The sequence below is a fragment of the Delphinus delphis genome, chromosome 18 (genome assembly GCF_949987515.2).
Source record: "Delphinus delphis chromosome 18, mDelDel1.2, whole genome shotgun sequence".
NCBI classification, from domain to species: domain Eukaryota; kingdom Metazoa; phylum Chordata; class Mammalia; order Artiodactyla; family Delphinidae; genus Delphinus; species Delphinus delphis.
In genome coordinates, this window is record NC_082700.1 from 34598424 (window position 1) to 34616404 (window position 17981).

The 17981-nt window shown below is 35.9% G+C and overlaps 1 protein-coding gene across 1 annotated transcript in view; it reads left to right on the plus strand.

The window, feature by feature from the left end:
* Positions 1-15743, plus strand: part of LOC132413604 (centrosomal protein of 78 kDa-like) — a 58409-nt gene extending 42666 nt beyond the window's left edge. Inside the window, 2 exon segments of the mRNA XM_059995690.1 lie at positions 11735-11887; positions 14407-15743. Coding sequence (XP_059851673.1) covers positions 11735-11801 — 67 coding nt within the window. The 3' untranslated portion in view covers positions 11802-11887; positions 14407-15743.
* The last annotated feature ends 2238 nt before the right edge of the window (positions 15744-17981 follow it).

The following is a 17981-nucleotide window of genomic DNA, read 5'->3' on the forward strand; positions in this document are numbered from 1 at the left end:
TGTCCATTTCATCGGCATATAGTTGCTTGTAGTAGTCTCTCATGATCCTTTGTATTTCTGCAGTATCAGTTGTTACTCCTCCTTTTTCATTTCTATTTCTGTTGATTTGAGCCTTGCCCCTTCTTTTGTTGATGTGTCTGGCTAATGGTTTACCAATTTTGTTTATCTTCTCAAAGAATCAGTTTTTACTTTTATTGATCTTTGCTGTTATTTCCTTCATTTCTTTTTCATTTATTTCTGATCTGATTTTTTGATTTCTTTTTTATGAAGAAATTTGATTTCTTTATGATTTCTTTCCTTCTGTTAACTTTGGGGTTTTTTGTTCTTCTTTCTCTAATTGTTTTAGGTATAAGGTGAGGGGGTTCATTTGAGATTTTTCTTGTTTCGTGAGGTAGAATTTCATTGCTGTAAACTTCCCTCTTAGAACTGCTTTTGCTGCATCCCATAGGTTTTGTCATCGTGTTTTCACTGTCATTTTTTTCTAGGTTTTTTTTTTTTTTTTTTGCTATATGTTGGCCTCTTACTGTTGTGGCCTCTTCTGTTGTGGAGCACAGGCTCCGGACAAGCAGGCTCAGTGACCATGGCTCACGGGCCCAGCCGCTCCACAGCATGTGGGATCTTCCCAGACTTGGGCACGAATCCATGTCCCCTGCATCGGCAGGCGGACTGTCAACCACTGTGCCACCAGGGAAGCCCTAGGTATTTTTTGATTACCTCTGACTTCTTCAGTGATTTCTTGGTTATTTAGTAGCATATGGTTTAGTCTCCATGTGTTTGTATTTTTTACAGTTTTTTTCCTGTAATTGATATCTAGTCTCATAGCGTTGTGGTCGGAAAAGGTACTTGATACAATTTCAGTTTTCTTAAATTTACCAAGGCTTGATTTGTGACCCAATATATGATCTATCCTGGGGAATGTTCCATGTGTACTTTAGAGGAAAGTGCATTCTGTTGTTTTGGTTGGAATGCCCTATAAATATCACTTAAGTCCATCTTGTTTAATGTGTCATTTGAAGCTTGTGTTTCCTAATTTATTTACATTTTGGATGATCTGGCCATTGGTGAAAGTGAGGTGTTAAAGTCCCCTACTATTATTGTGTTACTGTTGATTTTCCCTTTTATGGCTGTTACATTTGCCTTAAGTATTGAGGTGCTCCTATGTTGGTTGCATAAATATTTACAATTGTTCTATCTTCTTCTTGGATTGATCCCTTGATCAGTTTGTAGTGTCCTTCTTTGTCTCTTGTAATAGTCTTTATATTAAAGTCTATTTTGCCTGAGAATTGCTACTCCAGCTTTCTTTTGACTTGAATTTGCATGGAATAACTTTTTCCGTCCCCTCACTTTCAGTCTGTGTGTGTCCCTAGGTCTGAAGTGGGTCTCTTGTAGACAGCATATATACAGGTCTTTTTTGTGTACCCATCCAGCCAGTCTGTGTGTTTTGGTTGGATAACTTAATACATTTACATTTAAGGTAATTATTGATATGTATGTTCTTAGTACCATTTTCTTAATTGTTTCTGGTTTGTTATTGTAGGTCTTTTCCTTCTTTTGTGTTTCCCTCCTAGAGAAATTCCTTTAGCTTTTGTTGTGAATCTGGTTTGGTGTTGCTGAGTTCTCTTCACTCTTGTTTGTCTGTAAAGGTTTTAATTTCTCCGTTGAATCTGAATGAGGTCTTTGCTGGGTAGTGTAATCTTGGTTGTAGGATGTAGGTTCCCTTTCATCACTTTAAATATGTCTTGCCACTCCCTTCTGTCTTGCAGAGTTTCTGCTGAGAGATCAGCTGTTAAGCTTATGGGGATTCTCTTGTATGTTTATTTTTTGCTTTTCCCTTGCTGCTTTTAATATTTTTTCTTTGTATTTAATTTTTGGTAGTTTGATTAATATGTGTCTTGGCATGTTTCTCCTTGGGTTTATCCTGTATGGGACTCTCTGCACTTCCTGGACTTGATTGACTGTTTTCTTTCCCATATTAGGGAAGTTTTTGACTGTAATCTCTTCTTATATTTTCTCAGACCCTTTCTTTTCCTCTTCTTCTTCTTGGACCCTTATACTTCGAATGTTGGTGCATTTAATGTTGAGTCATAGGCCTCTAAGACTGTCTTCATTTCTTTTCATTCTTTTTTCTTTATTCTTCTCTTCTGCATTTATTTCTACTATTCTATCCACTATTTCCACTATTCTATCTTCCAGCTCACTTATCCATTCGTCTGCCTCATTTTTTCTGCTATTGATTCCTTCTACAGTGTTTTTAATTTCACTTATTGTGGTGTTCATCATTGTTTGTTTGCTCTTTATTTCTTCTATGTCCTTGTTAAATGTTTCTTGTATTTTCTGTTCTATTTCCAAGATTTTGGATCATCTTTACTATCATTACTCTGAATTCTTTTTCAGGTAGACTGCCTATTGCCTCTTCATTTGTTTGATCTGTTGGGTTTTTACCTTGCTCCTTCATCTGTTGCATATTTCTCTGTCTTCTCATTTTGTTTAACTTAATATGTTTGGGGTCTCCTTTTTTTTTTTTTTTTTGGCAGTATGCAGGCCTCTCACTGTTGTGGCCTCTCCCCTTGTGGACCACAGGCTCCGGACGTGCAGGCTCAGCGGCCATGGCTCATGGGCCCAGCCACTCTGCGGCATGTGGGATCTTCCCAGACCGGGGCATGAACCCATGCCCCCTGCATCGGCAGGCAGATTGTCAACCACTGCGCCACCAGGGAAGCCCTGGGGTCTCCTTTTTGCAAGGCTGCACATTCATCATTCCTCTTATTTCTGGTGTCTGCCCCCAGTGGGTGAGGTTGGTTCAGTGGCTTGTGTAGACTTCCTGGCAAGGGGAATGGTGCCCATGTTCTGGTGGGTTGGGCTGGATCTTGTCCCTCTGGTTGGCAGGGCCATGTCTGGTGGTGTTGTGGGGTGTCTGTGAACTTAGTATGACTTTAGGCAGCCTCTCTGCTAATGGGTGGTGTTGTGTTCCTGTCTTGCTAGTTGTTTGGCATGGGGCATGCAGCACTGGAGCTTGCTGTCCATTGGGTGGAGCTGCATATTAGTGTTAAGACGGAGATCTCTGGGGACCCGTCACCGATTAATATTACATGAATCACCAGAGACCTCTTGGTGAGGTCTCTGGTGATCCATGAGTCTGTCTGGTGTCCTGGACTCGGCTCTCTCGCTTCACTGGCTCAGGCCCAACACCCAGCTGGAGTACCAAGACCCTGTCAGATGCAAGGCATAGAAGAAAAGGAAAAAAAAAATAAAATAAAACCAAACAGAGAGAACTCCAAAACAAATGGTAAAAACAAAACTAAACAGAGAAAGTCACACAAAGAAACATACATATACACACTCACAAAAAGAAGAAAAAAAAAAAAAGTACAGACTGAACCCCAAGAGAAATGGTAAAAGCAAAACAGAAAATCACACAAAGAAACATACACACACACACTCACAAAACGAAAAAAAAAGCGAACAGACAGAACCCCAAGACAAATGGTAAAAGCAAAATTAAATGGCAAAATCACAGAAAGAAACACACACACTCAGAAAAAAGAGAGAGAAAAAAAAAGGAAGAGAGCAACCAAACCAATAAATAAACCCACATATGAAAACAGACACTAAAAACTAAACTAAACTAAACATAAAACCAAAAACAAATCAAATGCAGAAAGCAAACCCCAAGTCTACAGTTTCCCCCAAAGTCCACTGCCTCAACTTTGGGAACACTGATTGTCTATTCAGGTATTACACACATGCAGTGTTTACCAAGCTGATTGCAGGGATTTAACCTGCTGTTCCTGAGGCTGCACAGAGAGATTTCCCTTTCTCTTCTTTGTTCACACAGCTCCTGGGGTTCAGCATTGGTTTTGGCCCCACCTCTGCATGTAGGCCACCCTCAGGCGTCTGTTGCCAACCAGACAGGAGGGGGTTAAAGCAGTGGCTGATTAGGGCTCTCTTGCTCACTCAGGCCAGGGAGAGGGAAGGATATGGTAGTCACAATTGGAATGCGGGGCATGCCTGTGGTGGCAGAGCCCAGCATGACATTGCAATGTTCAACTCCCAGGGAAGTTGACCCTGGACGACAGGACCCTGGCAGTGGTGTGCTGCACAGGCTCACACAAGGTGTGGGTAGTGACCTGCGTTTGCACACAGTATCTTTGGGGGCAGCATTTGCAGCAGTAGCGGTCTGTGCCTGCCTCTGGGGTCCGAGATGATAGCCACTGCTTGCGCCCATCTCTGGAGCTTGCTTAGGTGGTGCTCTGCTGCCTGTGGGTACACAGAGCAGGAAGCCCCTCTCCTTGTGTACCCCGCAACAATGGTCTCTTGCTTCTCCTGCACGTCCAGACTTTTCCCGGACTCCCTCCCAGCTAGCTGTGGTGCATTAGACCCCTTCAGGCTGTCTTCATGAAGCCAACCCCAGTCCTCTCTTTGGGGTCTGCCCTATGAAGCCCGAGCCTCAACTTCCAGCCCCCACCTGCCTCAGCAGGTGAGCAGAAAACTGTCTCAGATGGTGAGTACTGGTTGGCACCATTCCTCTATGCAGGAATCTCTCAGCTTTGCCCTCCTCACCCCTGTAGCTGCGCTCTCCTCTGTGGCTCCAAAGCTTCCCCCACCACGCTCCCTACCAGTGAGAGGGATTCCTTGTGTGTGGAAACGCTTCCCCCTTCACAGCTCCCTCCCATAGGTGCAGGTCCCATCCCTATTCTTTTGTTTCTTTTTCTTTTGCCTTACTCACATATGTGGGGATTTGCTTGCCTTTTTGGAAGTCTGAGGTCTTCTGCCAGTGTTCAGTAGGTGTTCTGTAGGAGTTATTCCACTTGTAGATGTATTTTTGATGTATTTGTGGGGAGGGAGTTGATCTTCACGTCTTACTCCTCTGCCATCTTGTAGGTCTATATAAATGTTTTCTTAAGCCCAGTTTATCACTGATACAGTCATCTTCCTTCTGTCTCCCTCTACCACTTTTCTCTTTTATCCTTCCTTATTTCTTCTTTTTCTCTTTTTTCCTTTCATTTTGGCATTGGTTTCATTTTTACCATTTAGGGATTTTAATACAAAGTTCAATTTTAGAGTTAAGAAGAGAATGCAGTGATAAAGTAGTATTAGTAGTAGTAGTAACTGTAACAAGTGGCAGTACCAGCAGCAGGATCAACGTTATTATCATCTTCATTATCACCATGGTAATTTTCACCTTAACTCATGCAAATGTTGCCTGATTTTAAATACCAGCATTGTGTTTACCTAAGTGTGTAGTGAAATTCCCTTCCTTAATTTATGAAAATGTCATCATAGAATAAAAAGACACAATGGCAGAATTTGGAATAAATACGTATCCTTATAGAAGAGTAGGAAATTAAATACAGTAAGAATTGTTATATTTTTAAAGCTTTGGTGAGAGACCAAAACAACTTAATATTGTACGTTAGATTTTTCGAATATTAGGGGATTTAATATAACTTAATTTTTCTGGTACTTCATTTGAAATAGTTCTGCTTCTTCAGCATAGTAAAAATTGATTAACTAGAAATACAGCTTGTCCTGATTCTTTACTAAATTCCACATCATATAAGTTTAAAGTTATACAGACTTAAAGTCATACATTAAGTTGATGGGTAATTTAAAATTAGAAAAAAGGCATGTTCAAAATATTGACTTATTTGTAACTATTTTTCTCTGCTTCTCATGTTCACTTTAAATATATCAAATGAAGTGCTCACATAGTAATAGAGACAGTCAGGGTCTAAATGAATAGATAAAAATTTCAGAATAAATACGAGAATTAATATCTCAAGCCCCCACCAAAATTTCTTGTTTGAAAATATATTATGACAGATAGGATATATTCAAGATGTAGGAAATACTTAAGATGCATTTGTGGAAATATATTCAAGGGAAATTAATAAATATGAAATAAACAGGAAAATATTTTATAGGGTATCTCTGCTTGAAGACTGAACTGTATTCTCTCCTAGAAAATTCTAGATATCAACTAACAGGTTAGTCAGAGATTTAAAGTGTCACTTAAAAATTAATGATATATAACAAAGATTTCATTTTAGGGTTTAAAATTATAATGTTAAAATATTATTTGAGGATGTGTAGATACATACAAAAATTAAAATAATTTTAATAATTTAATTTCAATAATTATCAGGCATTCTTCCCAAATTAATACTATTTTCTGAAAACAGAGGTTATAATTTTGCCTTTTTTCTTGCTGAAAAAATAGTACAGTTTTCCCCTATTATCTGAAAGTAGAGGGTTCCAATGAAAATTTTCATTAGTAGAAATGATATAAGGGAAAGAAGCAATTAACTTTTTTTCATAAAAGCTAAACTCCTCTTTGGATTTCTTTCCATTAGTGAAAACAGATACCAATGTAGTTCTTTTGTAAAAGTAAAGTGGCATAAATTGAACTTTAGAAGAGTGGGGCATACCTGTATTCCATACTCTTTTTCTCCCATTCACATGGATATTTTTCTGTGAAATGAGTCTCTTGATCCGAAGAACTATGAACCAAAGAGACAATCTGTCCCACCCACACATAATGTATTTTAATGGAACAGAGAGAACATTCTAATCAATGCTTGTCTCTTTAATTTCCTTTAATTGAGATGAGTACCAAGCCATTTTCATTTTCTTCCATGATAATGAATTTTAAAGAGTCCAAGCCAGTTGTTTGTCAAAATGCTCTCCATATTGTTTGTTTGTTTTCTCACATTTAGATTCAAGTTAAACATTGTTGGAAAGGATGAAACATAGGTGATTATTGGCTAAGGTTTTATTACCAGGTGATAGATGAAAAGTCTTAAGATGCTGATCACTATTTACATGTGCTGCTCTTTTTTGTCAGGTGTCAATGCTTGGGGCAATGATGTCTGACCAGAACTGGAATAGGGTCATTTGAAATATTTGGTAGGCAGATTGATAATGACTCTCCTTCCCCCACCTCCCCACCCACGTTTCCATCCTCTGGTTATTCCATCAAACACTAATGTAGGTAATTCCGTGAAGGTACTTTGCAGATGGAGTTAAGGTTACTAAGTGACTTTAAGAAGAAGTTGACTATTCTGAATTATTTGGGAGGGCCCGATCTCACGAGCCTTTAAAAGGAGTGTAATGAACAAGTGAAAAAAGTATTTCACCATGTTAAGTGTTAGCAAGTGTATGTCGCCTAGATTCAGAGCAACATTCCCAAGTTAGCATAATCAGTCAGTTTTCTTAAGGTTAATATGTGTTAAAAGGGTACATCCCACATTGTTATGGGTTTCCTCCTACCTAGATACCACTCTTTGCTCTCAGATATGAGAAATCCATTTAATACCCCATGGTTTCCCAAGATTATTATAAATAGACATCAACCTTGCCTGCTCCTATATCTTTTGCTGCTATAAACTCACTAATTTCCCTGTGTCATTCTCTAGGATTCATGTGCACCCATGTATAAACATGGTTTACTCTCTGTCTCTGTCTCTGTCTCTGTCTCTCTCTCTCTCTATATATATATATATAATTAAAATATATGTTAATTATATCTTAATTTAACGATATATTAGAATCCAGATATTTTCTAGCCCTGTCTACCAAGAAAACCTAGAAGCAATGACACTGTAGTAGCAATGAACACACCCAGCATTCAAATTTTGCTTTCTATTAAAAAGAGCCAGCTCTTTGCAGAAATGGTTGATTCTAGGGCTGGGATAGAAAATATACAACAGGATCCACTTGTATACTTTGTCTTATGCTTTTAGCAAAGGGAAAAGTGATTGAAGGAATTTGACCAGATAAAAAAAATCTGATTTATGCTTGAATAAAATTACTCTGGTTCTTCTGTCAGGGACATAGAATAGGATGCTATTATATTAATGAGGATGACAGAAGATGGTGGAAGTAGGGAGAAGCAGTCAGTTTCTAGATATGTATTGAAAATGAAGTTGGAGTATTCTGATTCATTTGGAGGAGAAATAGAATGTATATCTAAGGGTGGTTTGTGCATGAGAAAGAGGGAAAGAAATTAAATGTAACCCTTACCCAACCTCCAGGGTTTTTTTGGTCTGAGCTACTGAGTATAAGTTTTCAAAAGGTGAGATGGAGAAACACTGTGAGAGAAGAAAATTGGTGGTGGGGGGTGAAAGATCAGAAAATCAGTTGTGTGCATGTTTATTTAGATCCATCTTTTGCCTTCTATGTAGAATTACACATTGGCTGTGAATCTATATTTAAGTGCAGAAATCTGGACTAAAGATATAAATCTGGGGATCATCTGTCTATTTCTCATATTTAACTTTGGGACTGGATCAAATCACCAGGTAAGTGAGTGAATGTACATAGGGTAAAGAATCCCCAGACTTAAACTTAGGGCACTACTAAGTTCACTGTATTTTAGATCCATAGTCCTAAATACAATTCCATCTAAAATATTGTTTTTGCTAAATTGAACTTTAATTATGACCATCACTGCCTTAAAAAAGTGACTTAGAATGGAGATTTTAGGCCCTATGAGGATACAAGTGAAGTTAGATTTTGGGGGCTGAAGTGCTTTAATAACCATTTCCTGAACTTTCTACCAGCTACTAAAATTATTCTGATAATGGCGGAAATTTAATTTGTTACCACAGTGTGTATAGGGGGTTAAAGCACACATTTTGTTATTTTAACTACTCTGTTTTGGCCTATAAATTCATAAAACTTCTGCATTTCATTTTATGACAAATATTTGTCTTAATATAAATTAAAAACTCTCTGGGAATATATACCAGGTTTAGCCTATCTTTAAATTTGTCTCTCAGATAGCTGTCTAACCCTAGATTTTGAGTGGTTCATCTTCAAATCAAGTGATATAAATAGCTGTATGGCTTAATCGTTTAATTTATAGGGTGTGGAATGCTGGAATCATATTCTCTATTACTTAGTTTGGGTACATTTTGCAATCCCATTAAATGTCAATTTCCTAATCTATAAAGTGGATTCAATAATAATACTTACAAGGATAGTGTTAGTTATTAGAGAAAATCTGTTTAAAATGCTTAAATTAATAAGTAATAGCTAGCTATTGTTATCATGTATAACTAACACAATCTCTAACATTACTGAACAAAGGTCATATATTTAAGAAATTCATCATCTCCTTTAGAAAACATCCAGCCCATAGAAAGTACTTAATATGTAGTTATTATTCTGATTATTATTGCCTTTCATTTCAAGGTCAAGAGAAGAAGCTGCTTCCCTGTAATAATTCCATGTAAAATTATTTTAAAAACTTATACTATTATTTCATAGGTACTTTTACTTCCAGGGATTATAAACAATTCCTAAAAATAATTTTCTTTCTTTTATGAAATATTTGGATAGCAAATATCAAACTTTTTGAAAATAATGAATATTTTCTATAGGATATTTTTTATTTCATTTAATTATGTTCTTATACTTAATAATTTATGGATAATTAGAATTGTAATAAAATATTTCACATATGTATTAAGTTTAGTATTTCTTGTGTAGTTATAATTTCTTTAGTTCATTCCATTCTTCAAAATTTGACATATGCTTCTCTGAAACCTGACACTTGCAGACTCATGAAATGGGACAGCTAATTTGAATTTCTGGTAGACACATTCACAAATTCATGTTTAAAATGCTGCTTTGCAAAACTTACCATTCTACCTTTAGCTGAGATCATCTTTTCTCTAAGCACTTTTCAATTTTTTCTGTCCCTTTTGTGTGTTTCAAATTTGGAGTATAAGACTGGTACCCAGGAACTATTTCACATTCATACAATTGATATAGAAAAATAATTTAACATTTTAGGTATATTTTTCTCTGCTGAAAGATACCTATAAATTAAGACATGCTTACTTTTCTGCCTAGCACTGTAACCATCTGCTTAAAAAGTGCTGATTAAATATGATATTTCAGGTCCTTCTTTAAATGAGACACACACATTTCATTTTGGGCTCTACTGAACAATTCTGAATTCCACTCAAAATGACAGTTCAGGTTTGTTCTTTCTGCTCACAGAAATTTGCAAAACTTCCATGTTTTTGAGATGATCTTTCTAGAGAGTATCTAAATGGGGTGAAGTCAACTGCTTGCTAGACCTTACAGGACAGCAGCTATCTACACAGCCTTCTACAGTCCTCCAACACATGGGCTGTCTGGTTTTTAAGCCATTAGATTCATTAGCAGATTCCATTAAGTTCTAGTAGAATAAGAAACTACAACTCCTGTAAATCAGAGCTTGACAAGCTGTAAATACGAGGTGTATGGTGTCTGGGTTAAAGCACAGGCTTTGGAATTCAACAGAACAGGGGCCTCATTGCTTACAGTTTGACCTTGGGACTATTTATGTTCTGGGTCTCATTTTCTCCAATTAAAGAATAGAGATAGTAAAAGCCACCTCACAAATTGTTGGACAGAATAAATAAGCTCATATACGTGTATAGTATCTGATATTCATTAATACCAAGGAAGATAACTATTCTGTGAAATGTGTCATTATTCTTGGGACTAACCTTGTTTTACTACAGGTAATAGAACCATTCAGCTTAGCAACACAACCCCACACAATACGTGAGAAAATCAAAACCAAGAATGTATTTTGGGGGGGAATATCCCTCTTTTTGTAGCTGACCATTCTTCAACCTTTAGGTCCAGCTGCAGGCTAAATTCGTGTTGGGTTTTTTTCCCCTCACTTTTCCTTCTTTTAAAAAAATTGAAGTATAGTTGATTTACAACGTTGTTGTGTTTTAACTCGGGTCTACCTACTGCTCAATCACCATAATCTTGCTCTAGAACTGGGGTGTTGCCACCATTTTCCTGAGGAGAAAAATCATCAAACCTATCAGAGAACACTAGTATCTTGGGTAAGCCAGACCGCAGCCTGGGATATTGGAATTTAGCTCTCTGCTCACTTCTATAGTCATGCCAGCTCTCTAATTTGTCACTTTGCTTCTTGGCCTCAGCTGTATCCTTTGACAATGTAGATGGGATTTATAGCCTGGATACACTTGTGGCAAGCACTGTTGGATCACTATCCCATAGCAATCATGCCTTCTTCCTTGCTACCATGATTTTGTTTTTGTTTGTATAACAGTATGCCCAATCTTGGATGTGAACTGTTCCACTTCAGCTAATCATATTCCCTTTTACTAGTTATTGTTTTAGAAAAACCCAGTTTTCACCAATAAGATGTAAGAGGAAGACAACTGAAAGATGTTTAGAACGATTATTTTCCTGATGAAAATGAGAGCTATATAGGGAGAAAACTCTTTGTTTTTGCCACCACCTTTTACTGTTTTGAATATTATCATGTGAGGTGATCCAAAACTTGAAGCTGATGCAGTGATCTTTTAAATACTAGGTGACAAACCTGGGGATGGAATTCAAGGCAGTGATGAACAGAGCAGGCAAGAACCCAGGTCCTTGAAGCCGTCACAGATGTGTCAAAGAGCCCCGAGACTGCCCAGTTCTGGGGTTTCTGTTAGTATCATTTTACCAAACTTCAATTGGCTTTCAGCTGTATTTAGCCAGAATATCCTGATTCAAACAATATGCATAGTAATAACTGAGAGTTCATTTTAAAAATTTTATTAGCATTTAAGTGATCTAAACCTTCTTTGCCAAAATATCCACTAAATCAGAAATTTCCTACTTTTTCATGAACAATTAACTAAGCAAAAAAAGAAAGTCAGCTTGGGACTTATTTCACTTTATTTTAATTTACTTGCTGCTTTTCTTTTTGTAGGGAAGAACATGTATTTATTCCAACAGTCACTTATCATGTCCTCAATATAATGAAGAAGTGCCTGTAAGGAGCAGATAATTGACAAAGAGAGATGAAATTTGCTCATAAATAACTATAATACAGAGCAAATATGATGAATAAGCAATAAAAAAAGTAAGATGTGGTTTATTGAAAGTAGAAAGATTACTACCATTAAGCTATTTCTATACCACATATCCTAAAGAAAGGAAATGAGAATCCTGGAGTAATGCAGAGAATGAAAGTTTTGAAGTGGGAAAAATCTGAGTTTGGTTTACTGCAGCTTACCAGAGGAATGACCCTGCATAAGTTAATTAAAATCTCTGTCTTGAAAATTGCATATTTGTAAAATGATGATAATCACACTTTCTTGAAGTAGATTAAATGATGCATATAAAATCCTTGGAGCATATTTGTCACTCCACGCATTTTAATTTTCTCATTCATTTTGGATGTATAAACCAATGTTTTGATATAAGGAGGGTAATTATATTATAGTTGAATATTGCATTAATATGAATTTTTATTCATTCATTCAATATTTGTTCTTAAAACAACTCTAAAATGTAGGCAATAGAGTTAACATCATCTATAATGTCAGAAAAGTGGATTTAGGTGCTGTTTTGTTTTGTGACAAGTAAACTAAATAAGAACCTATATGGCCTAAAATCCAGTCTCATTTTTGCAATAACCTGGCCCGTGGCCATGAGTGTGCAAGTAACCTCTCCTACCCACACTTAACACTTTATAAACTAGAAATATTCAACTGGATAAACTGTAATTCCCTCAGTAACTCTTTGGCTGCTCAAGTGATGTAGTTTTCAAGAGAACAGAATCTGAGACTCGAAGTTACATACTTTAATTTTGAGTCCAATATTTTTTTGGTGGGGAGAACCTCACACTAACTATAAGTGAAGTAATAATTAAATGAATTGGACCATTGCACAAAATAGTTTAAGTTCACTTTCCACTTTCAATGTCTCTAAATACATATTAATTACCCTCTGCCATTTACAGTTTCAGATTAAAACAATAATTTACCATCATAGATCAACTACATTAATTAAAAAATTGATGAGGATAAGAAAAAAGGACTGGACATCCTGGCAGCCATGAGTACAACCAATGTCCAGAACTTAGTTTCAAACACCATTCTCTAACAAAATGAGCCAAAGCTTCTTGGAATACTGGTTGGATTTAGGGCTTTACCAGGGAAAATACAAGATAAGATAAAAGTATCTTATTGTGACAAAAAATATGGACATGATATTTAAAGAACAATGGAAGGACATGTGAAAGGGACACAAGAGTAAAATTGAAAGAGCTTCCAATGGCCAAGTGTGAAACAATTTGAGCAACAAAATTAATAGCATTTGTTTTTAATAACATTTATAGTGAAGTGAATTATAACACAAAGTATAAAATAAATATCCATGAATCTACACTGATATAAATAACTGAATAAATAAATAAATATGAGAGAAGAGATCAATCTTCCATAGAGAAGTATTCCAAAAAATTGATGTTGGCAATCCCCCTACAGGCAATGGTGCTAAATCCTCCCCCACTCTGCTAGCACAGGCTGTACTCAGTGACTCGATTTCAAAGACTAAAATATGCAAAGGTTTGTAGAGTGTGAGGGTAGAGTAGTGGCTTCCAGTAACTTCATAGTCGAAAAACCTTCCAAACACTACCTGTAATGCAGTGTGGTATCCTGGAAGGGATATAGAAAAGGGACATTAATGGACAAACTAGCAAATGAAGTTCAGAATTTAGTTAAGAATAATGTGCCAACGTTGGTTAGTTTTAACAACTTCTCCTTAGTAATAAAAGCTGCTAACAAAAGAGTAAACTAGGTGAGGAGTATACAGAAACACTCTGTAAATCTGTCTGTAAATCTACAACTTTGTTAAAATTCAAAGTTTATTAAAACAAAAGGAGAATTGTAATCATCAAATTTATGTCTCATTTTAATTTTTAGGTATATAGATACTGAAAAAGAATTATATTACATAACATATAAAGAAACAGACCTTTTTTATTCAGTTGTTTTATATCTGTTATTTTATCTGTTGTAACTTTAACTGCATAATTACATTTGAAAGGCAACAGTTTTCACACATGCAAAACAGCTTATCACTCCACCAAAATGGCAGTTAAGCTACAACTGGCCTTTGACATACCTTCTGCTTTTAATAAATAAATGCTTTAGGGACGGTTTTGCTCTTTTCAGCTCTAAATGTTTTATGTGTGTGAGGCAGGGGGATTGTAAGTGTTTATATGTATATGTGTGTACGCATTACAATTATCTAAGCATTTTAATTGTCACCTTGGATTTCCTGGTCACTTGTGATGTATCTTAATCTTTTAGCTATGATACATTAGCAATTAAAATACTACTGCTGAGAGAATTTATGACATGAATTCTTATTAATGATGTATTTTTCCCTTACCACTATAATTAGTTGAAAAAAAATAACACGTCAAAAGTAATCCTCTACAAAATGAAACTTTTTCTAAAGGAAATCTAAATAATTCGTGTAGAGCAAAGGGCTTTGGGAAATGCCCTTAGCCTCTCTCCATTTCTTGTTGTGTTTGGGAGCCCACATGTATCTTGTCCTGGTGTAATTTCATTTTCCTTTCATCCCATGCAGGGACTTCTCCTGGATTGTGTTGTAGGAAGAGGATGCTGTACACTTGCTGTGCCCCTCTTTTTTCCAAGGCATGGATAACAGTGACCTTTCAGGAAGAGGAAGGAGGTAGCCTAAGCATGGGCATCAGCTGCTTGGGTGATCACACATCAGTCTTGAGGATGCCAGCTGACCAGCTGTGCTTGCTCACACAGAGTTCATGGGAAATGCAAACTGTGTACCACCATCCAGTTGAAGGAGGGGCAGCTGCTGCCCTCAGGCAGTGGACAAGTCTTCACAGTTAACTTGACTTTTTAAAATTCATAAATTATTTTAAGTATTTGTGCTGCCATAGACTTACTGAAACATGGAGTGTTTTGTTATAGAGTCAGGGTTGAATCCTCCCTCCAAAATTACTACTTGTATAAACCATTTAGAATCCCTGAGATTTGGTTATAGTACATGCCACATGGGACCATTCATATGTACCTCACATGGCTATCTTGAAAGTAAAGTGAGATTATACACATATGCACACATGCACACACTCACATGCACACATTTACAATTGCAACTCAAATTTAAGTTGAAATCAGACGGAGTCAAGATCCTGTTAATGATTTTGCAAAGTTTGCCTAAAAGGCACCTAAGATATTTACTCTATGAATCATGGAGATGAAGTAGCTTAAGAAAAAGAGGTCATATTTTCAAGGAAGTAAGCATATGGCATAAATGAATTTCCATCCAAAGAGTAAAATAAAGATAATTTCTTCATTGTCTATGATTAGGCATAATTCCTGCCTCCATTCGATCTACTTTAAAGATAATGTAAATCCTATTTTGGGAGGATACTCCTTGGTCTGGATCATGTCAAGTTTGGGGAAATGGAGTGAAGTGGAATAGGGGATGAGTATGTATGTCTATAAAATCATATGTTATTGTTAGTGTATGTGTTGACTCAATCTTTAGGAATATTAACATCTAAAACCTGCTGCTGCTGTAGAGTAATTTTGCAGAGATTCTTTTGTAAGCCAACCTAGCTTCCTCTTTAGGTTCTGCTCTCTCTCCAGTGCTGCTGCCCAGTCTCATCACCCAGACATAATGCTGAAGTCTCTAAAAACTTTTTTATCCTTGTGTATCTAATCTGAGGAATTTCTTTATGGCTTATCACCAGTAGAATGAAAATATAGGAGTAATTTTCTTGCTTCTTCAGAGATATTTTCTATGTCCATAAATGCTTTGTCTTATCCTTTATTTCTTAAAATCTTCCTAATTAAAGTTAAGAACTTAGTTCTTTCAAAGACAGCAGCTAGAAAGAATGCAGCCTAATTCTTTAGTCTGCCATAAGCCTTTAAGGTAACACCCTGAAGCAGTTACCAGCTTGAGAGTTTACAATGGAATAGAAAAAATGTTTCTAGGGAATGAAAAATACACAAAAACTTAGGTTAATATTTTAGATGTGCGTTTCACCTATTTACACATGTAAAACCTTGAAGCAACCATGGAACTAGGAACCTTAAGATGGCTTGCAGACACAGAGAGAGTTAAAGGATGCATTAAGGTAATGGACAACACATTCGAAGAATGTAGATAAACATTGGAATTTCTCAGAGATGCTATGCTCCACAGTACAGATAACTCAAACACGTTTATCCTATATAATAATATCCTGATTTTTAGCAGCAGTTTCTACACAAATGTGTCATTTTGGAATAAAAATGAAAACTTCCGCCACTTTAATGAAAAATATCAAATTGAAGAAACTAAATTTGGAGAAATAACCAACTTTTCATTTTGTAATTTAGGAGAAGTACAGTAAAATCTACTAACATGAAAGAAGAAGGTTGAAGTTCCTGACAGGGACTATAATTAAGCAATAGCATATTATTTTGGTGAAGGGGGAAAAGGAAAATAAACACACGAAGCCTCTGTATATCAAGAAGAATATATATCTATGAGACAAAATAAAATTTACATTGTAAATTACTGGCAGAGGAAAAAGAATGATGTGGCAATTAAATTTAAGGAGTTAAAATGTGTAAAAAGCAGGATTAAGTGAATGGTGACTAGCAACGGGAAGCAAACAATGTTGGCAATTAGTACCCTCTTTGGAAAATATTAGGAGGTTATTTCCTTGAAGTGGAAATGTGAGAATTAGAAATTTAATTCCTTGACCCAAATTGTCAAGCTTCCCCAGGTAGGATATAGGCAGTGAAAGAGGCATTGCATTTGACATTTCAGAGTATGTTAGTGTCCTTCGAGAGAGTGATTGTGGTGTACATTTTTTTTAAAAGATAAAGTATTAATTAGAGTGTTGTGAGAGGGAAGGATTCTCATATAGAGATGCATGGGAAGAGGCAGGGAAGTGAGGCAGAGTGCTTAGGCTTCTTTTCATGAGGTTTGGTCATGAGGTAAAGGAAAATGGGACATCCACTTGAGAGCAATAAAAGGTTAAAAGTGTATCCATTTAGACACTTTTGAACATGTCTGTCAGAGGGGTGAAGAGACTGTTCCAAAGTAAAGAATGAAAATTAAAAATCATTGAACAGTGATGTGAATAAAATCCTAGCAGAGGTGAAATAAGAGGGGGAAGAGCAAGTGCCTTTGAAAAGGTCAGTATGATGATGAAGATAACTTGGAAGGTTAAATGTGACTAGAAAAGGAGCACAGAGAATTTTAGTCTTTGTAACCTATATTTTCTCTTGGTATTGCCGTTTTGGGTATATGTACTCGCAACAGAGAATCTGACAATGTTTCTTGGGGAAAACAATATGTAAATGTTGGCAAATATTTGAGACTGATTACTTGTAAGGTTTCTCAGGGTCCTGATACTCAACAATCTTAGTTTATATTGGATAAATATTGAAATCATTCCAAAATATTTTTGCCTAAGAAGTTAAAATAATAGTATGATAAATAAAAATAGAATTTTCTTGTTGTGATTAATATACCTCTGAGGTAATACAAACTTATATTTCAACAAAATATTTAATATAGAGAGGAAAAATAGGGGGAAATGTAATATGAAATCTGAAAGTTACTACAGAGAGATTTATTTTTCCAGGAAACACTGAATGAAAATATTGCCAATGGAAAGGAATTGCAATAAGCAACATTGCACGTAAGCTCCAGATTATCAAAAGCCAGTGATTTCATTGTAGAAAATGTCATAGTCTATAAAATATCCAAGGCCATATTTAATATCTTATTAAACATTTTTATGTCAAATTCATATCATTGAAGTGTAATTAAGAAAATTACATGAATCTGGACTATAGTAAATTCTAAATAATTTTCATTGGTTTCCTTCTATATGTATTTGATAAGGGTTTCATTTTAGGTCATTTTAAATTTTGTAGTATCTCTCTATGAACTTACAATATAATTGTCATCAAAGTTGTTCGATGTCATCATAGACTGTGTTAGGAGAACATTAGGTTATGATATTTCTTTTCAGGAAGCATATATTAATTTATAACAATGAGCATATTGATTTTATAATTTATGTAGTATTAGAAATAATTGATCATTATAGTTGAAACTTGTGTTTCAGTGGTGTAATCAGCAAAAGATATTCTATATTTATCATTGTATTAAGA